The sequence below is a fragment of the Equus quagga genome, chromosome 15 (assembly GCF_021613505.1).
Source record: "Equus quagga isolate Etosha38 chromosome 15, UCLA_HA_Equagga_1.0, whole genome shotgun sequence".
NCBI classification, from domain to species: domain Eukaryota; kingdom Metazoa; phylum Chordata; class Mammalia; order Perissodactyla; family Equidae; genus Equus; species Equus quagga.
Genome location: NC_060281.1, coordinates 82,857,889 through 82,880,623, shown reverse-complemented (window position 1 = coordinate 82,880,623; position 22,735 = coordinate 82,857,889). Strand labels below are relative to the sequence as shown.

Below are 22,735 nucleotides of genomic sequence, written 5' to 3'. Positions count from 1 at the left end.
GACAGAGGGAGACTTCAATCCCGGGGAGGGCCAGTCCCTCGGGGGAGGCGGTGGGAAGGGTGCTTCACTACATCATGAACGCCTCAGTGCACGAGGAGAGCCACGCTCCACCAGCAGGCGGAGGGTCCATTTAGAAGAACCCCGACACCAGGGGTTTATTTACCCCTTACACAACACTCAGTGTTCGCCGAGAGCTCTGAGAGGCCAAAAAGCCTGCTGGCGAATCCTTTTTATTACAAGTGGGCAATTGTTTTATAAAAAATTAAAAAGCTCAGCTCTCAAATCCAGCTCTCAAATCCAGGTCTGAGGATTCCAGAGGTGGGCTCTGTGTCCTCAACATGGCAGGCCCTGGGCTAAGCTGAATTCTTACCCCTTCCCTTTCGCCTCGGCTTCTGCCATAGACACTCATCTGCCACCACCTGTCCCTAGACGGCCTTTCGTGTCCTCATCCCATTCCCTAAGCCGACCTAAAATAGGGACCTGGTGCTGACCCCACGTGTTAATAGTGCCTGCCTACCACCACCCCCTGAGTATTTCTATGAGAATGTTCACGTTATCAAAAGCCTTCGCCTTCGAGACACAATAGAACCGTGATGGTGGAAGGCCAGGTGGCGAGGTTGCCCGTGCCGACTGCTGGGGCAGGAAAGTCCACAGCCCACTACTGGGGAACCTCAAGAGACTCGCAGTCCAAGTTGCGTTTCATATTTGACGTGAAATTTAATGAATATGAGTGACTACTTACTACAATGATGAGATGGTTTTTCATTATGTTGCTCAAATTCATTTTAACTTATAACCAGCTGTCATTTAATTGACAAATTACTTGACATTGTGGGGGTTTTTTTCCCTGAGGAAGATTCGCCCTGAGTTAACATCCACTGCCAATCTTCCTCTTTTTCTCCTTTTTTATGTGAGCCACTGCCACAGCATGGACGTTAACAGAAGAGTGGTGTATGTCCACACCCGAGAACTGAACCCAGGCTGCCGACGTAGAGCATACCACACTTAACCGCTAGGCCACCAGGGCTGGCCCAGGCTTAATTTTTTAAAGAAAGTTACACTCAGTGCCTTATACCATCTCCCAGAAGTGCGGATGGTGCCATGGGAAGCAACCTGGCTTTATCAATGAATGTTCCTTCCACACAGCGCAGGGGTGGGCTGGGCACAACTACACAGCTGCCAGTCTGTGACCTGTCTGTTCCAAACAGCCGCCAGCTGATCCCCCTGTTTGCAGGATGTTCACGCTACCACCCATCCCAACAGCGCAGATGCCCTCGAGGCCCACGGCGAAGGTGACGGAGGGGACACCAGTGTATGATCAGTGGGCCCTTACCTCTCCCCCGGAATGCTGTCATGACACAGTGTACAAATACACTCTTTACACAGAACGTTACAAATAAGAGTTTACAGTAATGGCCGTTGAAAGGACCTCCTGCGGAAACAGAAAGTCAACCAAAAGGAAAATAAGGGTCGATTCCTCTGCCGTATAAATTCAGCATTACAGAGGGAACAGCATCAGACATTCTCTGGTCTCAAGGAGTTGATACCCCAGCGAGGGAAACAGCATGAAGAGGCATGTGTAATAGAGATGTTCCACAGTGAGTGCCAAATGCATGCCACAGACCAGTGACGCAGCAACGTAAGAAAACGGGCTGTTTTATCGTCAGAAATAAGGGGTTAAGCTAGCCCTCCACTGGGTGGATCTCTGAGCAAAGCACCAGCTGGGAGGGGGCCTTGCACAGAGGGAGACAGATGTGAACGCAAGGGGAGGCGACAGCACAGGGCGCTCGTCAGTGAAGGCGGGTGCCAGGAGGAAGACGGACTGAGGCCAGGCGCGGTGACGTGAGTGACAGTCACAGACGAGCTTTCTCCTGCAGCGGGGGCTCAGGACAGGCTGAGAACACGAACACGACATGAGGAAGCGGTGTCTTCGGACTACCGCCCAACAGGTAGAAAAGGGGATGAAGAAAGAAAATAAAACTAGGATGGACAGCCAGTCCTGAAAAATGTGGGTCACGGTACGGGCCGAGTCACATCATCCAGTGTCTGGATTAGGGGAAACTCTTAGGGAGAGACTAAAGTGGTGGCAGAGATGGAAAATGACAGGGCATGAGTGACAAGGGCAGAGAGGTCAACGGGTGTCACAAATTTGCGATCCAGGTGTCATAGGAAACGGCGGTATCATCAATATCAACAGCAGGGGAGGGAAGGGGCCAGTCTGGTGTGCACGTGTGCACATGTGTGTTTTGGTTTCTGAGTTTGGGGTTTTCCGGTGAGGGGAGGAGACAATGAGGCAGGTTTGGATTTGTTCTCAGGGGACAGGGGCACCACACGACCCAGGAAGTGATCTCTAGGCAGGAGACGGCCAAGAGCTGGCTCGCTACGGCTCAAGGAGAAGCTGTGGGATCGGGTGCGGGCGCCCTGTGGGAGTGGACGCGCACAGACAAGGATGCAGGAGACAGATGGGAACAAGACGGCCTCGCCAAGCCTCCGGCGCCGGGAACTAGCATACGCCCAACTCCATCACGCCGCTGTGTCACTTTGTCTCATTTCATCTTTCTGTACAGTAACTATCCAAAGTTTTGAATAATTAAAGGAAATATACTTAAGAGAATGTATGTATTCCCCTAGATCATAGAAATTAAGTAAACTATTGCCCCCCAAAACGGCACTTAAGTTCTCCCTGAGTCTTCTCTTCCCTCGCTCCCCACACTCATTAGCCAACCTGTCAGTTTCCACGTCCAGAATGCATCCCCAACCCACCGCCTCCCGCATCTCCAGCTCCCTGATCTGACGGAAGCCACCACCAGCATCTTCTGGATTCATCTCCCTGCTTCCTCTCTCCCACTTTTGACCCCAACAATTCACTCTCCATAAAGAGGCAGGAACGATCTTAAAACAGAGAACACGTGTGTCAAAACCCACCAGAGATTCCCACCAAACGTACAACAAAACCCCGGCGCCTGCCCCCCCCTCACTCAGCACTGGCCTTCTGGCTGTTTCTGAATCGCACTGTGCTCCTTCTGCCCCCCGGCTAATGACCACGTGTTCCCTCTGCCAGGAATGCTGTTCCCTCTCTGCTGAGAATGCTTTTCTATCTGATCTGCACGGGGATGGCTCCTTCCTTCTCAAAACCAATTATTTCCTCAAAGAAGCATTCCCTAAATGACAAATTGAAGCAATTGCCTGGCCGGTCTCCTTCTTGTCACCTGCTGTCATTAGCCACACAGCACAGACAGGACGCTTACGCCCATTTGACATTCACCACACCTCGCAGGCAGCCGACACCCACATCCTACCACGGTGAGTACACCTACACTCCAGCGCCTGCCGTGTGGGTTCAGTCGACTCACTTTGTGCCAATGTTCCCTCATTTCCTCATCAATAAAACAAAGGGACCGGGACGCATAAAATCTAATGTTGCATTTAGACCCAATATTCTACATTTCCATAAATTAAACTGGGATTAGTCTTTATTTCATTGTTTTTTGCCATTTTCTTATTGTTCTTTTGACAGGTAGAGGAGGGGAAAGAGAAAGGAACGGAAAAGTAAAGTAAGAAAGGAGGGAGGGAGGAGGGAGTAGAGGAGGAGAGAAGATGGAGAGAGGGTGAGGGTTTGGGTGGAGCCATTTCTTGTGGGAAATTAATCACCCTGCTTTGTCCCGGCAACACGGAGCTATTTCAGGAAGAAACGAACCACTTCCTGCGTGAAGTTCCGGCCTTAGTGAAGCTGAACTCCACTGCAGCCCCATAAGACGTTTCATCTACACAATCAGGAAAACCCTCCTAATTAGTCCTGCTCTGTCGGCTCAATTCCAGCTCAACCCCGTCGCTGCGGGCAAGACACCGGGCAAGTCGCTTCCCCTCTGAGTGCCGGCCTTCTCGCCCGTGAGATGGGGCTACCAACGACCTCCGCGGGGGTTATTCTGAAGACTGACCGAGCTCTGTACTTAGAATGCTGAGCGCCCAAGGGCTTGGTAACTGTTGCGATCATCAAACGGTCCTGAAACAGACTTGCTCAAAGCTTCTACTTTCAGATTTGCCCGTCCTGCTGGAAAGTGATCATCATCTTTGAGTCACTATGTGAAGTTATAACAATGGGGTGGTAAGTCTAGAGTTTTACAGGTTGTCCCAGTTTCGTATATTTAACCCATTTCCCACCAAGAGCCAAATATTTTACTTTGAAAACTACACTTCAGGGCATAATACAGCAACCAGGGCCAGACTTAACCTCCCACCACAACAACCAGAAAACTGGGCAAAATATAGGAAATAATTGTCTTCACACGTGGAAAGGGCTGTGGTCCCCAAGAGAAGGGAAATAAACTAGGAGGGCGCCAGGATGGGCCACTCTTGGCCTGCAGGTACGTTCTGAAATGTGACACTGGGAGGGAGACCCAGGCAGCCCATGGGGTCTTGCTGAGCCCAGGGCAGCAGGAGTTCAGGGAAGCCAAGGCGCCTGGAAACACACAAAAAGTAGATAAAACGAAGATATATATAGCTAATCAGCCAGGAGTAACAACCACATAAGGTACTAGAATATACTCAATCGAAAAGCCAGGAAAAGAAGCAAAAAGCAACAAAGTAACGAATGGAAGGATGTGAGACTTAAACCCAACTACACTGGTAATTATTTAACTATAAATGGTCCAAATCTTCTAATTAAAAGGCAGAGATTAGAGAACAGATAAACCATGTAAACACTAAAACCAAGAAAGCTGGAATGATTATACTAATCTTAGACAAAGAGGATGTCAGAACAATATATCATGACCAGGATAAAGGATATCTCAAAATGAAAAAGGGGTCAACTCATCAAAACGATTTAACAATTGTAACGTGCGCGCACCTCTCACAGGAGATCCAGGAACTCCTCCCCCAGGGACTTAGCAAAGAGAAACAATGGCCCGTGTTCACAACAAGCCTCGTGCAACAAGGTCCAGAGCAGCTTTATTCATAATCGCCCCAAACTGTAAACAACCCCAACATCCACAAGCAAGTGAACTATGTTAAGTCCGTACAAAGAAATACTACTCAGTAATAAAAGAAAGAAAATCCCAATGCAAGCAACAGTAGAGATGAACCTCAAGGAAGGACGTTGTGCTGAAGCCAATAACCCAGACACAGAGACTGCTTATCATCTGATTCCACTGATAAGAAGTTCTAGAAAAGGCAAGTGCAATCTATTGAGACTGAAAGCAGATCGGTGGTTGCCTGGGGCTGCAGTGAACCGAATACAAAGGAGCAAGAGTGTACTTTGTAAAGTGATAGAAATGGTCTATAAATAGATTGTGGCAGTTAAGTACACAGGTGGGCAGTTTTTTTCTTTTGTGAGGAAGATTGGCCCTGAGCTAACATCTTTCCCAATCTTCCTCTTTTTGCTTGAGGAAGATTGTCACTGGGCTAACATCTGTGCCAGTCTTCCTCTATGGTTATGTGAGATGCTGCCGCAGCATGGCTTGACAAGGGGTGCTAGATCTGCGCCCAGAATCCAAACCCGTGTGGAGCACATGAACTTAACCACTGTGTCACCGGGCCGGCCTCCACAGGTGTACACTTTTGTCAAAACTCAATATACTTAAGACGGATGTATTTCACTGCATACATATTATACCTCTACACAGTTGTTTTTAAGAGGAACACAGACATATCAGTAAACAAGGAAAAAAATAAGTAACAATTGGATTCTTATATATGTGGTACCTCATGAGGAGGATATCAGGCATATTCTGAAAATAATGCAATGGATGAAAACGGCCTAAATTAATGTTCCCAGGAAGCTATTCTATTTCACGTTCATTTCTATCACAATTCTGAACCCGCTTGTTGGTTTAAGAGCAGAAGCCACGAAACAAAACTAACTTGGATCTTCTCAACAGCCCTCAATCAGACGGTAGCCAGAGGATTCCTAAAGAGCAAGCTTTGAAGACTTGACAACAGTTTTTTTTTAAAAATTTCTTCTTTCACCCACACTCAAAGCAGTGAAAATTTTAATTAAAAAAAAAAAAAGATTTCTGTGGAAAGCAAGTGCATCTTACAAGACAAGGAAAATTGCCCTTCGGGAAGTTGTCCTGGCTTCTCTCTTTGTGTTCCACTGTTATAAACAGTCTCTTTCAGGGACTAGATCAACTCTCCCTGCGCCACCGTTGCTGGGGCTTCTCTTCTCTGTTCGTCAGCGAGCAGAAGGCGATCAGAGTTGGGACAGAGCTCCGAGCTTAAGGCCGACCTAAAGCCATCAGGCAGAACGCAAAGGGGGCGTGTCAACACTCTCCAGCAACTGGCCCGCGGTGCAAATCAAGTCACGGTAATTCCAAGATGCAGGAACAAAACCATCACCCTACACATTCAGCCTCTTACCAGAGCATCTCCTTTAACTGGACCCGGGGACATGCGTCCCCTGCAAGCCCCGGTCCCTCCCACCCAATTTCGTGCCACCATACAACTCATTACAAATCCCATCTTCAAGTCTGGAGGGCAGTGACTTCTCACCGCCTCCACGGCTATCGCGCTGGTCCGCGAGCCAGCGTCACCCCCCACCATCAGTTCAAAAAGCTGACGGACAACCCTTTCAGGATAGGCGATGTTTCCCAGGTCCCTGGCATTCTCCAGCAATGTAAACTAAGACCACACACATTTGCTAATACTGCCAGAGTGTACAAATTTCTTTCCCTACAATATGTGGACCCTGGCGGGGAGAGAGCTAGCACACTGAGTCAGCTGCAGGCGCTGGCTGACGGGCGAGGCTTACCTCTTGCCTAAGAAAGTGGCTTCCCCACATTTGAGACAAACTCATGCCTCAGAAACATCACCAGCAGCCCTTTTGCATGAATCTCAGGACCTCCTTGGCAGCCGTAAACACACTTTACAAGTGGTCAACACTGGCATGCCAGAGGTCTGTGGGTTTCACATAGATTCCTTGGTGGGGCAAGCTGGCTGGGGGACGGAAGCCCTCTGTGGCCTGACGCGCTGTCGTAGCCTTGACCATGGCCTTTTTGTTTAAACAGACATTTCCAGGGAAGCCCTCAAAACATATTCGATTAGGAATGTCTCGTTCAGCAAAGCACATCTGATAGAGAGAGATCTTGGTGCATCAACCCCAATTCTGGACTATAGCATCATTACACAGGAAATAGGATATGTTATTTTAAAAAGAGACAGAGAGAAACGCCATGTGCGTGCTAATTTCCACACTCACTTTTCCTGGCCAGAGGCAGAAAAAAGCAGTTGTAAAGAGCATAACTTCCAATCCTGGCTGTGCCTCTCGAAAGGTGCGTGAACTTGGGCACGTTATGTTTACCTGGCCCAGGAAGCAGAGCGGCGCTCAGGACCAGGGAGCCATCACAGTCTTAAACTAACAGTACCTGTAATTGCTATCAGCCGAGCTCAGGGCAAGCTCAGTGGCAACAATTTAAAAGATCATAAGGAGAGCCGCCAGCCTGCAGCCCGGGGGTCTCGCGGTAAGATGCCAGCCTTCCTACAGTTCTGGTGATTAGCAGATGCTAAAGGATTGTAATTCCAGTAAAATGTCGCTCTTCTGATTTTTCTTAGAAGTGATCACTATGGCTGATCTTAGAACTTGAATGATGGCTTTAAAAGGAAAATCAGCCCTAATAAACTGCTTTTTTAAAAAACTAAATTTTCTCATGGAACTGGTATAGCCCTTTCAACCTCTCTGAAAGCTGCTTCCAATCTCTCAGCTGTCCCAAATTTTCAGAGCTGGAGAGGCTGCGCTGCAGGGCAGGTGGCGTCTCCCAGCTGGGGCAGACGCCAACGCGAGGAGCCGACACCAGGCTTCTCGAAGCCAACACAGATAAAAACTCAGCTGAAAAGCCTGCCTGCCAGGAGGTTTTTAAGTAACAGCTTTTCCCTCTCTTCCAGTGTCTCTGCTCTCTGGGCAGCATTTTTGTTAGAAAACCCAAGGTGAAACTCCACAGTATCTGTGTCCCTAACTTCCTGGGGCTCCCTCACCACTCTGTGCCTGTTGCTGCGTGGCCTTTTCAATTGAAAATCCAATTAGCTGTTGCTTAGTCAAGTGTTGCTCGCTCCTATTTGAAAGCTTAAATGGATCTTTAACTCTTTCCCTCGCTGACAGTCTGCACAAAGGGATGGATAATTGATGCAGCATTGAATGGGGCCCCAGGTTTTTCTTCCGGGTGGTGGCTGCCTGCTCTCAGCTGGAGAACGTTTTATGGATAAGACAGGGTGGGAACCCGGCTCCGTGACCCGTCCATCAGAGGGTGTGGGTCAGGGGAAGGCCCTTCACAGTGACAGAAGCAAACACTTCCAGACAAAGGTGGACACAAAAGGGAAAACAAAGACAGAAGCTGGTTCCCAGGTTAGGATTTCCCGCTGTCCAACCACAGGCAAAAATGCTCCATTGGCTGTAACATAACCCCAGCCTTTGAGTGGGAATTTGCACCGTTATAAATATTTGCAGGTTTTCAATATCTATTGTGTTTTGAAGCACAAAACACTTCAGGCAATAATTTTATAAATTCTAAACTAGATTAGAAAGTTTGTTCTTTGAAAGTGACAAAAAGATAACCCTAAAATGTTTTCTTGTCACTTATGTTTCTTACTATTCTGTGGTCTTGTATAATTACCAAATGTTTTAAATAAATGCCTATGACATATCTGCGTCCATCTTTATTTCCATAAGGACTGCTTAGAAATTTTTTTTAAAGGATATTCTAAGGTAGTAATCTCTGCTTTTCCAATGTATTCTTTTTATAATGAAATATATACTTTTGTTTTCAAAGCTCACGGCAAGTATATTTCTTATGCCTTAACCCCAAATGCCAAATATAATTTATGCATTCTTTCTAGGTAAATGTTCTTTGAAATCAGGCTAAATACATTTGAGACCAACATAAAAAGTATTTAGGAAATCAAAGTGAAAAATTGAAAAAAAATAAAAGGCACCAGATTGAAAAGAAGTAAAATTGTTTTTATTCAGAGACAGGATCCCACATGTAGAAAAATCCCAAGGAATTTACAACGCTACAAAGCATGGCTGAGAGAGACTAAAGACAATCTAAATAAATGTAGAGACACTGCATTTTCATAGAAGACTCAATATTGTTAAAATGGCAATTCTCCCCAAATTATAGATTCAACACAATCTCTCTCAAAATTCCAGCAGGATTTTTTTTTACAGAAATTGAAAAACTGATGCTAAAATTCAAATGCATATGCAAAGGATCCAGAATAGCCAAAAGCAATTTTTAGAAAAAGGAACAAAGTAGGAGGATTTTTATTTCCCGATTTCAAAACTTACTATAAAGCTACAGCAATCGAGACAGCGTGGTGCTGGCATAAGGACAGAAACAAAGACCAATGGAACGAAAGTGAGAGTCCAGAAGTAAGTCCTTACATTTACGGTCAATTAATTTTCAACAAAGGTGCCAAGATAACCCAAGTGGAAAGGAAACATTTTTTCAACAAATGGTGTTCAGACAATTGGATACCCACATACAAAAAAAAGATAGACCCTTACCTCACACCATATACAAAAATCAACTCAAAATCGACCAAAGACCTAAACATAAGAGCTAAAATGATCAAACTTTTAGAAATAAAATAGAAGAAAATCTCTGTAGATTTCATCAGGCAAAAAGTTCTTCGATATGACACCAAAGTATGATTCATTAAAAAAAAATGTATAAATTGGACTTCATCAAAATTAAAGCCTTTTGCACTCCCAAAGTCACCATTAAGAAAATGAAAAAGAGAAGCCACTAACTGGGAGAAAAAATTTGTAAATTATCCATATGATAAATAATATAAATAATGACAATCAATTTTTAAAATGGGCAAAAGATTTAAACAGACATTTCACCAAGGAAGACATAAGAATGGCTAATTAGTACACACGTGTTCAATAGCATTAACTGTTGGGGAAACACAAATCAAAACCAGAATGAAGCACCGCTTCATACCCACTCTGCTGTCAGTGCTGGTGAGTCAATTCCGACTCCTAGCGACCGTGTGCACAGCAGAGCGGAACCTGCCTGGTTTTTGCGCCATCCGCTCACCTTCTGGCGCTCTATCAGACGATGCTCTGCTGCTGTTCACAGGGTTGTCATGGCTGATTTTTCAGATGTGGGTGGCCGGGTCCTTCTTCCTAGTCTGTCTTAGTCTGGAAGCTCCGCTGAAACCTGTCCACTGTGGGTGACCCTGATGGTATTTGTAATCCCAGTGGCCTAGCTTTCAGCATCACAGCAACATGCCCAGCAGAATGGCAATAATCACAAAGACAACAGCAAGCGCTGAAGAGCTATGACAAACCTGGAACTCTCATAAATTGATGGAAGAATGTAAAACACTACAGCCACTTTGGAAAATAATTAGTAATTTCTTAAAAAGTTAAACGTGAATTTGGGACCGGCCCGGTGGTGCAGCAGTTAAGTGCGCACGTTCCACTTCGGCGGCCCAGGGTTCACTGGTTCAGATCCCGGGTGCGGACACAGCACTGTTTGGCATGCCATGCTGTGGCAGGCATCCCACATATAAAGTAGAGGAAGATGGGCACGGATGTTAGCTCAGGGCCAGTCTTCCTCAGCAAAAAAGAGGAGGATTGGCAGCAGATGTTAGCTCAGGGCTAATCTTCCTCAAAAAAAAAAAAACAACATGAATTTGCCATACAACCTAGCAATTTTTCTCCTAGTTACATAACCAGAAGAAATGAAAATGTATGTCCAAGCTTGTACACAAATGTTCACAGCAGTATCGTTTGTAATAGACAAAAAGTGCAAATAATCCACGTGTCCATCGACTACTGAATGGATAAACAAAGTGTGCTCTACCCATATAAAGGAATATTATTCAGCAACAAAAGGGAACGGAGGACCAGTACACACGGCATGGACGAACCTCCGAAACCCCAGGCTACATCAGAGGCCAGATGCAAAGACTACAGGCTCCATACTGTAAGAGTCCACTCACACGAAAGGTTCAGAAAAGGCAAATCTACAGCGACGGAAAGCAGATTAGCAGCTGGCTGGGGACGGGGACAGGAAGTGACCACACATGGGCACAAGGGGTCTCTTTGAGGCGTGGAGTTGTTTCCAAATTGGATTGTGGTGATGGCTGCACAGCTCTGTGAATGTACTAAAACTCATCAAAGTGTATGCTTACAATGGGTGAATTTTATGGCAGGTACTACCAATAGATTTCAATAAAGCTGCTTTTAAAAAAAGTAAAAATTGCCAACTTTTATTTTGACCAAAAGTCATGATTCGGACACCAAGACTATTTCACGCAAGTTCAAAAAGATTAATTTTCAAACTCTGGATCAAACTCTGAAGTCACTGTCAGAAAATGAAATGTCTCCTGTGGCAATACGTGGCGCAATATTACATTAACCGTGATGTTCTTTATACACGAGAGCGACATTTGCATACTTCACGAATTAAGGACCTATTTCGGACTCTCCTTCTAATCAGAAACATCCTCCCCTAATAGGAGTGGGTACACAGACAGAGAAGCTAAGTAGATTGTCGACAGACAGATGGAATTTATCAAATGCCATGTGCCTCACTTGCATATGATGAAATTATCATTTCAGTATATCTTATCAAGAGAATCATCTCAAGCATAACTGCCAAATTGATTTTACTGTCTATTCAAAAACCAATGTCCCTTTAAAACCATCCCTTCAATGAGCCAAAGCAAGAACAGTGTCAATATCGAAATGTCTAAGTTTTACTGACAGCAAATTTGGAATCAACTTAATTCATGTCCAGTAAGACATATAATTTCTATATAAGGATGAGAAAGAGAATAAAAGCAGCTGTCACTTAACCCTTTTAATTCTGAAAACTGGCAATTAAAAACAAAGAATTAAGCATTGATCCTGCTGGGTTCGTTTTCTACTGCTGTGTAAGAATCCACCGCAGACTCGGTGACTTAAAAACATCGCTCAGGGGCCCGGCCCGGTGGCGCAGCGGTTAAGTGCGCACGTTCCACTTCTCAGCAGCCCGGGGTTCGCTGGTTCAGATCCCGGGTGCGGACATGGCACCGCTTGGCAAAAAGCCATGCTGTGGTAGGCGTCCCACATGTAAAGTAGAGGAAGACGGGCACGGATGTTAGCTCAGGGCCAGTCTTCCTCAGCAAAAAAAGAGGGAGATAGGCAGTAGTTAGTTCAGGGCTAATATTCCTAAAAAAAAAGAACCACCGCTCATTTATTAGCTCACGGTCGCTCAGGTCAGAGGCCCTGGTGGGCTCCACTGGGTTTCCCGCCTTAGGGCCAAAACCAAGGTGTTGGCAAGCTGGGTCCGTATCTAGAGGCTCCGGGGAGGGAGCTGCTTCCAAACTCATTCAGCTTGTTGGCAGAATTCAGCATCTATGGTTGTAGGACTGAGGTCACTGTGTCCTTGCTGCCTGCCATCGAGAAGTCACTCAGCTCCTGGAGAACACCCACAGTGCTTCCCCTGTGGGCCCCTCCACCTGCACAGTTGGCCACAGGACGTGCACTCTTTCTTGTGCTTCCACCCCTGACTTTCTCTTCTGCCTCCAGCCTGAGGAAATGCTCTGCTCTTAAAGGGCTGGTGTGAGCAGATGAAGCCCACCCACAACGCAACAGTAATGACACCTGCAACATCCCTTTCAGCTCGGCTACTCCTGGAAGGAACCCCAGAGGCGAAGGCAACGGGAGACGTCTGAAAATTCTGCCAACAACACCCACCCTTCCTACACGAACTAAATCTAAAGGCAACCAAACAGCTCAAGTTGCTGAGTCAAGTCCTAGATGTGGAGGAACGACATAACGAGAAAACTCCCCATTTTGCCATTACCTAAGAAAATAACCGATCTAGGCAGATATCACCCATGAAGATGAAACAAACAGCAGACAACGGCTTAATGAGGAACCTGGGCGCTGACCACACCTGAGCCCCCTTTGGAGACGGGAGGACAGAGGCCCGCCTGTGTGGGGTGCACCTCCTGCCACAAAGCGCTCAGCACCGCCTGCGAGGCCCTCACGCCACAAAATTCACGCCGAATCTCATCGAGCGTTTGGAGCTGACTTTCAGTTTACAGGAAATGTAGGAAATAGGAGCAGCAAAGAGAAAAACCCAGAATGCGGAACGCTCTACAGGAAAACTGGCCCCGTTTCCTTCATAAGTCAATTACCTGTGGGGGAGGGGGCCGAGGGGGTACCTGTTCTAGATTAAAAAAGACGCTGTCATCAATTACAATACAAGAACAAAATCTGGATCCTGATTCAAACAAACGAGAGTAAAGGGACTTTATGCATTCATCAGACGCAGTATTAAAGTAAGCATCCTCATTAAATACTAAACTAAGAATCATCACTTTCATTGGCTGGGATAAAGGCATGGCGGTTGTACAAGAAAACATTCCTGTGTTTTACAGACGTACATGGGGCTGAAATGCTATGAGGGGTTTGCTAATTGCTTTAAAATATTGCAGCAGTCACAAAAGGAGGGGATGGATGAAGCAAGTACAGCAAAATGTTGAAAATTACTGAATCTGGGTGATGTCTATGTACGGGGGTTCATTATCCTAGTCTACTTCTGTGTATGACTCGATATTTTTATAACCAACAATTTCGTTTAAGAGCTTCCACTCACTGTGCATCTGCTGAGAAGCACTCACTCTGTTAAGAGCGTCATACACGTTTCCTGCCGAATCCTCACAACAACCTGACGAAGAAGGTACTATTCTCAGTCCCACATCTATAGACGAGAAAAGCAACGGAAGAACCAGTTTGGGGCGTAGCCACCAGGTCCGCCCATCACCCATCACCTCAGCAAAGCCGCACAGGCCATGTAAATGAAAGATTTCTACACGCTTCACTTCACAAAATATTTTTACACGTCAGCATCAGCTACAGCATCCATCAGAGGGCAGTCCTCCCGACGCTGCGCTGACCATCAGCATGAGGGATGCTGGGAGGTACAGGAAAAGAGAAGAGTTGATAGGCAGAAAGAGCAACAAGAGAAAACCACAGAAGTCGACCAGGCGGTAACACGTGGACACAGTCATGGAAAGGGGCAGACAAAACAGATGGCGAAGACAAAGGGAAAAAGGAGGATGCTGTCACAGGAAGATAGAAGCCCTGGGGAGTCAGGGAGACCTGCTCCTACCTCTGTCAACCTTCTGTTCTTCCCCACTCCCAATCCCCAGCCAGAAAATGAGAATGCCACACGGCAGAAGGAGGGACCAGACAGACAAGGGCTAGACACCCTAAATACACAGCTGTGTCAAAACATAATGATAGACTCGTGTCCGGGGCATCCCCTTGTGCGCTCTCCCCAGCCCCACCCCCACTCCGCGGCTGATCTTTCCTGCAGCCAAGTTTACACTCAGCTCCCCGCACCCAGCTCACCAGCCCCAAGCTCATAAACTGGAAAGAAGGGAAGAAAGAGTTATTTATTTAAACAATTTTTTTTTAATAGCTCCATTGAGATAAAAGTTACAGACCATCAGTGCCGCGTGAGGCTGCTCTGGGGGTGGAATCTGGCTGGAGCGGAGGATGAGGCCACACGAACGCCACTAGGTGCTCAGAACAAAGTCTCGCGGAGCCAGCTTCAGCTAAGGTTTAGACCAAAATGGAAAAGACAATGTTTGGGGGCTGGCACGTGTGTTGGGGAGATGGCAGACAGGAAAGGGGTCACAGGAGGAGGAGCGAGGAGCAAAAACACAAAGGGAGAAGGAACCCTCAATGCATTTCAGAGACTGGAATGAGAGCCGCGCACGAGGGCAGGCTTGTCACATCCACCAGTGTGTCTTAATAACAGGGATCCACTTGCTCAAATTATATGTTAAAAAATACCCTCTTCTCATAGTAGCATGATTCATAACAGCCAAAAAGAGGAAACAACCCAAATATCCATCGACAGATGAAGGGATAAACAAAATGTGGTCCATCCATACAGTGGAATATTATCAAGCGGAGAAAGGAAAGGAGCAAGCCTTCATCCAGGCTACACCACGGATAAACCTGGAAGAGATTATCCTGAGAGATGCTAGATGCAAAAACCACATACTGTATGAGTCCACTTACGTGGAGTGTCCAACATACGCAAATCCACAGAGACAGAAATTGCATCAGCAGAATGGAGGGGGTGGGGGAGGGGGAGAATGGAGAGTGACCCCCAATGGGGACCAACTTTCTTCTTCAGGTGTTGAAAATGTTCTAAGATGAGACTGTGTTGATGGTTGCCCAACTCTGTGAATACACCAAAAACTACTCAACTGTATACATTAAATGGGTGAATTTTATGCTATATAAAATATCTCAATGAAGCGGTAAAAAAAAATTTTTTTAATTTTAAGTAATAAATAATCCTTTTTTTCTCTTCCCTTCCAAAGACATGGAGTTTCTCTCTCTTGTTATCATGACAGTTTTATTTTCTATTTTTTTAGGACAAAATCAGAAGCAAAGGAGAGCATTTATATGGATGACGGCTACCCAGATCCCATGAAAACAATGAGAAGTGGCCACAAAAAATGAGATTAAAACCAAACCCTTCTAACTGATCTGCTCCCCACCCAAATGCCGACGAGCAGGATGAAGTTTTCCCGTGTGGCCCGGGGCCATCAGCTCTCCACACACTGTCCTCACTGCAGACAGGCCACACGTCACCTGCTTCTCCAGAGCACGTCACCCACCTTTCCACCACTGTATTTCACAGGTTATCACAGAAACTATGTCGATGGAAGACCGCCTTAATACAGGGCTAATTGTTGTGACCAGGTGAAAATTGGTTTACAAAAATCCAAAGACTTTCGGTACCAGTTTCTGCTCTACATGAACAAAAAAGAGCATCGTAACTCTTTCTTTAAAAAAATCTATCCAGTGCTCACCGGGTGACCTTCTGGAGCACATTTTATGTTCACTGTTTCCTTTCCAATAGTCTTTAAAGGATGATCAGAGCACAGAAGGAGAACTGGGGACCAGAGCAAGTCGCTGCACCGCCCGAGTCCACGTCTCCGTACCTGTGAGCGGAACGGCTGCCCAGAATGATCGCTAAGAATATTCAGTGCCAAAGGGATCATCGGTCCGCGTCTATGAATCACGGAAACCGAACTAAACGCAGAAATAGAGTCCTAGGGACCTTCAGTAAGTAATTTCCTCTAGAAGTAAAATAATTTGAAAACTAAGACCCAATTCCTCAGCAAACTTTGTCTGAATGATTGCAGGAAGCCAGCAAGGTGCAAAGAATGAAAAAGAACTGCCTATTGTCTGACACTTAGCTATGCATTTTTCACGTAAAAACCCTAGAATTATCTGTTTGCCACATCACCGAGGGCAGGTTAACAAGACAGCCAGCTGGAGGGCCAAATGACGAATCCTATCCTAGATGAGAACAAAATATTGTTTAGGAAATTTCTGGATGGCAGGAACTGATGTGGGGGAATGAAAAAAAATAAGTACGTGGACTACGGCTCTAACCTCACCCGGCTGACAGTCACCTCTAAACAAATCGCCAGCCTTTCAGTTCGCAGGTGAGAACATAACACATCTCATTTCTTCATTAGCCTTGAAACCCCACAGTGAAGCGATTCCTGCCCAGTCGAACTTCTCTGGGCACTAACTGCTGGTAGGCACAGAGCGCTCCTCCACAGCCATACGTCTGCACGGGCCAAGACCAGCACGGGCCATGACCGGCTGCGCATCAGCCGGTGAGAGTTGGCTGCTTAATCTGCGTACACCACAGGCGGAGTCCCGGTGACACGCTAAGCAGAGACTCTGAAGGAGCCACAGGAATACGAGTAATTGATGTGGAACTGACAATAACGAGCAGGGCACAAAACCCACAAACCCTTGAAACCTGATGAGATCCAGTGAGCCAGCCCCACGCTTTGGAAGGAGACAGCAAACCACAAGAGTGGGGTAACGTTTCTGAGGACACAGGCCAGCTCCCTGTGATCACAGAAAGTACGACAGCAGCGTCAGAAGCGGGTCCAGGGAGAGCTTCTTTCTGCCCACCACCTACCCAATCCTTTGTTTTTGGCAACCCCCAAACTGCCTTAAAACCTAGAATCAAACTAGTCTGTCTGCCAATAGCTTATTCACAAGATGCGTTACTAGGAATACAAGCAATCGTTAAGGATCCTGTTGATTCCATGAAATCCCCGTCATTCCCGGCTTGAGCTATAAAGCATTTAATGCATTACGGCTGCATGTATGCAACTGTTTGTCTCCCGACACCATCCTGAATGACAGCATGCCAAGCGAGCAAGCAGGACTTACCAATTTTCTGATTAAAAATCTTGTCAAAGGTTATTTCATTTCTCTCCTCAAGATACTTCTGCATCACACTCCGGATACTAAAAGAGAAGAGTGACACGTTTTTAACAATTACAGCCAGCATCATGAGGAACCATCCCCAGATGAGAAAATACGTGGATGTCTTAACTCAAGGATACTGGCCAGACGAGAGGCCCCTCTTACTGACACCCATGACGGCAGGAACGGCTGAGCAGACGCAGAGCCAGGCACATTATGGCTCCAGCAGTAGCCTCTCCTGCCACTCGGGGCCAACCTCACATGTAGAGGCTCGACTACACAAAATAACAAGGACTTTGGGAAAGCTCAACCTGAACACAACTGCTTTCCAAAATATGCACCAGTGTGTGCACATACACGACGAATTCTGCTAATCCACCAACGAGCTTCTTTCTAAAACAAAAGCAAATGTCCCCCGAATCTATGATTAATATTGAAAAGACATCACATTCCTATATATCAACAATAAACCATGAGAAAACATAATTAGACGGAAAATTTCACTTACGGTAAATTAAGAAATATCACATGCCTTGGAAGAAATCTTTCAAAATATGTGGAGGAACTTTACAGGGAAAATGACAAATTGTATGGAGAGACATTAAAGAAGATTTTAATAAAAGGAGAGAAACACCACAGTTATGAACAGAAAGATTTAATACTGCAAAAATTCAAAATTTACCCAAATTTATCTATAAAATCGATACAACATCCATCAATATTCCAATAGGGTTTTTCATAGAACACAGAAACAGATGAGCTCTTTATAAAATGTGTCCAAACCAACGCAGGGTCAAGAAAATCAAAAACATTCCTGAAGAAAGAGAACAATGATAATGGGGCTAATTATGAAGCTAAAATAACTAAGACAGGATAAATTGATCAGTGAAATGGAACAGAGACACAGACACTGACTCCTCCCGCCCCACCCCCGCCAGAGAACTTCAATACACAATAGAAGTAACAAGCAGAAAAATGGGCAAAGGAGGGATCATTCAATGAGTGAACCAAAAGTGATTATCCAAATGGCAAAAGCACAGATCGCATCTCTATCATCCACGGATGGACAACAATTTGACATTACCTCCCCCTTTTTTTTTACACTTTAAAACAAACTAACTGAGGTATAATTTATACATAATTAATGCATATTTTAAGTGTACCATTAGATGAGTTTTTCACATATACCTACCATCCTAATCAAGATATAGAATATTTGCATCACCCCAAAAGATGCCCCTTTGCAATCAATCTCCCCATACGCCAGGATCCAGGCAACTACTGATCTCCTTTCTGTTACTATAGATTACTCACTCCAGCTCTAGAATTTTACATAAATAAAATCATACAATATGTCGTCTTTTGTGTCTGGCTTCTTTCACTCGGCATAAGCAAGCTTCACCCATAGTGTTGTACGCATAAGTATTTAGTTCTTTTTTACTGCCAAGTGGTATGTCATTGTACGAATATGCCACCATTTGTTCCTCCATTCTTCTGCTGATAGACATTTCAGTTGTCTCCAGTTTGGAGCTATTATGAATAAAGCTGCTTTAAATATTTGTACATCTGTCTTTTTATGGGCGTGTGTTTTCATTTTTCATGGGTAAATATGTAGACATGAAATTGGTGCTCCCATGGTAAATTATATTTCACACTATGAAAAAGTGCTGGACCAGATTCCAAACTGGTTATACGATTTTATATTCCCACCAACAATGTATGATAGTTCCAGTTGCTCCATATCCCTTGCCAGCACTTGCGTTGTCAGTCTTTTTAGTTTTAGCCATTCTGTTGGGTGTGTAGCGGCATTTTGTTTTCATTTGTATTTTAATTTGCGTTTCCCTAATGAATAACGATGCTGAGCGTGTTTGTGCATGATCACTGGGATCTGCATATCTTCTTTTGTGAGGGGCGTAGTGAAATCTTTTGCCTTTTCATTGAGTTGTCTGTGTTATTCCTCAGTTGTAAAATTTCTTTATATAGCCTGGAAACAAGTCTTACATCAGATCTATATGATAATATTTTCTCCCAGTCTGCATCTTGCCTCTTCATTTTCTTCATGAAGTCCTTCTCAGAGCAGAATTATTTAGCTGATGACCTCTGACTTATTGTTTAGTTCTTTGGTGGATAGTCTATGCTAAGAAATCTTTCACATCCCAGGGTCGTGAAGATTTTAACCTATATTTTCCTTTAGAAAAAAAATTTTTTTTTGAGGAAGATTAGCCCTGAGCTAACATGTGCCACCAATCCTCCTCTTTTTGCTGAGGAAGACTGGCCCTGAGCTAACATCCGTGCCCATCTTCCTCTACTTTATATGTGGGACGCCTACCACAGCATGGCTTGCCAAGCGGTACGTACGCAGGTCCACACTCGGGATCAGAACTGGGGACCCTGGGCCGCCAAAGCAGAACCTGCGAACTTAACCACTGCGCCACTGGGCCGGCCCCCTTTAGAAATTTTAAAGCTTTTAGCTTTTACGTTTAGGCCTAAGATCTACTTCATGTTAATTTTTGTGTATGATGCAAGATAAGAATCAAGGTTCCTTTCCTCCTTATAATACATAATTGTTCCAGTATCACTTGTTGAAAAACTACCCTTTCTCCATTGAATTTTTTGGTCATTTTTGTCGATCCAACACTGTGTGGGTCTATCTCTGGACTATCTTGTTGCATTGATCTATACGTCTATCCTTCCCTAAATACTACGTTGTCCTGATTGCCATAGGTTTGCCGTCAGTCTTGAAGCCAGGTAATCTAAGTCTTCCAACTTAGCTCTATTGCTTTTTATTTTCTTTTTCAGCTCTCTTAGGTTCTTTGCATTTCCATAAAAGTTTTTAAATCGCTGGATCCAAGATGGCGCCGTGAGTAGTCCTCTTTGTCTATCCCCCTTCGAGTCTACAATTATTTGGACAGTTATCGCTTGACAAAGGATATCCAGACAGCATTTCAGGACGTCTGAGAGACCCACGCGACTATACATCGGAAGGCGGATGGACTTTTCTCCGGGAGGATGTGGAAATAGGTGAAAACTCTCCGACCCCGACGAGCAGCCTAGTACCCGCAAGCGGCTTTCTTCCAACGGACGCCCCCAGAGGATCCACACACATCTAGGGCAGGAGCGAGCACACAACAGAGGAGCGACGGTGGAAACAGGTGACCAGAACCCTACCTAAACCCCCCGCAATTACTCCTAAACGCAGAGGGAAACTTTGGAGTTGCACACCTGAGCCCGCGGGGAGAGTCTCTCCCCGCCATTGGCGGGGAGTCCCCGCTGGGTGTTCGCGGCGCCCGGAGGGTCCCAGAGAGAGTCGCTGAGGGTACGGAGGTCTCCCAGCTGCCGTTGCCCGCCCCGTGGAACTAGGGATTGCCGGAGATCTCGGAGAGGACCGGGGCTGGGGGAAGTTTCAAAGGCCGGCTCTGCGACCCGGACGGGAAGCGCCGGAGTTCCGCCCGGGCAGCAGACAAAACTCTCTGTCTGCCATTAGCAGAGGGGCCACACCGAGCATTCACGGCTCCGGGAGAGGCCCGGAGAGAATCCCAGAGGGCGGGGTGACCCCCAGCTGCCGTTGCCCACCCCGTGGGTCTAGGGATAGCCGGAGATCTCGGAGAGGACTGGGGCTGGGGGGAGTTCCAGAGACCCAGCTTCGTAGCCTAGGGGGAAACCCTACAGGCTCACAGCAGCCTTAGGGAAAGCCTCTGAACAGCACCAGTAGAAGGCACCCAGCCACCAGCCACAAGGCTGGAAGACCCCAGGGCAACAGCAGCATAGCTAGGTGAACTAACCACAGACTGTAGAAGATGCCAATAGCTCTCCTACGACCCATAGAGGACAAGTGAGATTTTGTGGGTGCCGACAGCAACGGAGCGACAAATATAAGTGATCCCACCCCTGGCCGCTGGAAAAGCCCATAACACCGTTGCAGACCCCAAGGAGAGAGCACATCTAGGCGGGCTGCAACAGTAGGCACCAGCAGCCTGAAGCCCCCCTGTGACGGCCCCCACAGCAGAGAAGGGAATCCAAAGGGCCACTGTGGCTATGAGGAGGGGCCCAGGCCCAGTTAGCAACTGTGGACAGGGTTCCTGGTTGGTGCAGTATAAACAGCTGCTCCCCCACCGCAGCAGCTGAAACAAGTGAAAGGAGCAACTAAACTCTATCTCCATGCGGAGGCACAAATCAACAACATCAAGCAATATGAAAAAATACATTAAATCTCCAGAACAGAAAGAAAGTAACAAATACACAGAAAACAATCCCAAAGAAAATGAGATATATAACCTAAATAATGATGACTTCAAAACAGCCATCATTAAAATTCTCAATGAGTTAAGAGAGAGTTCTGACCGTCAACTCAACGAGTTCAGGAGCTATGTCACAAAAGAGTTTGATACGATAAAGAAGAATCAAACAGAAATATTGGAAATGAAGAACACAATAGAGGAGATTAAGAAAAATCTAGATGCTCTGAACAGTAGGGCCGATAATATGGAGGAAAGAATTAGCAATTTGGAAGATGGCAATATAGAATTGCTGCAGGCAGAGGAGGAGAGAGAAGCAAGACTAAAAAGAAATGAAGAAACTCTCCGAGAATTATCAGACACAATTAGGAGATGCAACGTAAGGATTATAGGTATACCAGAGGGAGAAGAGAAGGAGAAGGGGGCAGAAAGCCTATTCAAAGAAATAATGGCTGAGAACTTCCCAAATCTGGTGAGGGAGATGGATCTTCAGGTGACAGAAGCCAATAGATCCCCAAACTTTATCAATGCAAGAAGACCAACTCCACGCCATATAGTAGTGAAGCTAGCAAAAGTCAACGACAAGGAGAAAATACTAAGGACAGCCAGGCAAAAGAAACTAACCTACAAAGGAACCCCCATCAGGCTATCAGCAGATTTCTCAGCAGAAACTTTACAGGCTAGAAGAGAGTGGAATGATATATTCAAAAATCTGAAGGACAAAAATCTACAGCCGAGAATTCTCTACCCAGCGAAAATATCCTTCAAATATGATGGAGAAATAAAAACTTTCACAGATAGACAAAAATTAAGGGAGTTCATTGCCACAAAACCTCCTCTTCAGGAAATCCTCAGGAAAACCCTCATTCCTGAAAAAACCAAAAAAGGAAAGGGGCTACAAAACCAAGAGCAGAGGAGATAAGTAGAAGGACAACAACAGAGAGTAGCAGCTCTACATCAGAACAGATTAAACCATGGGACGAGAAACAAAGGAAACTGAAGAAAAGCGGAAAACAAGACACAAAATGGTAGTGGTAGGCCCCCACGTCTCAATAATCACTCTAAATGTAAATGGATTGAACTCCCCAATCAAAAGACACAGAGTGGCAGGATGGATCAAAGAACAAGATCCAACAATATGCTGCCTCCAGGAAACACACCTCAGCCCCAAAGACAAACACAGACTCAGAGTGAAGGAATGGAGAACAATACTCCAAGCTAATAATGAACAAAAGAAAGCAGG

General features: G+C 45.7%; 1 protein-coding gene across 4 annotated transcripts in view; it reads right to left on the bottom strand.

The window, feature by feature from the left end:
- Positions 1 to 22,735, bottom strand: part of GRK3 (G protein-coupled receptor kinase 3) — a 128,291-nt gene that overhangs the window by 81,209 nt on the left and 24,347 nt on the right. For 3 of the 4 annotated variants that reach the window (XM_046639772.1, XM_046639773.1, XM_046639774.1), the window contains one exon: positions 17,222 to 17,298. The exons of the other annotated variant lie outside the window; for it this stretch is intronic. In XM_046639772.1, the coding sequence (XP_046495728.1) occupies positions 17,222 to 17,298 (77 nt within the window). The remainder of the gene's footprint in view (positions 1 to 17,221; positions 17,299 to 22,735) is intronic. 4 annotated transcript variants of the gene reach the window in all.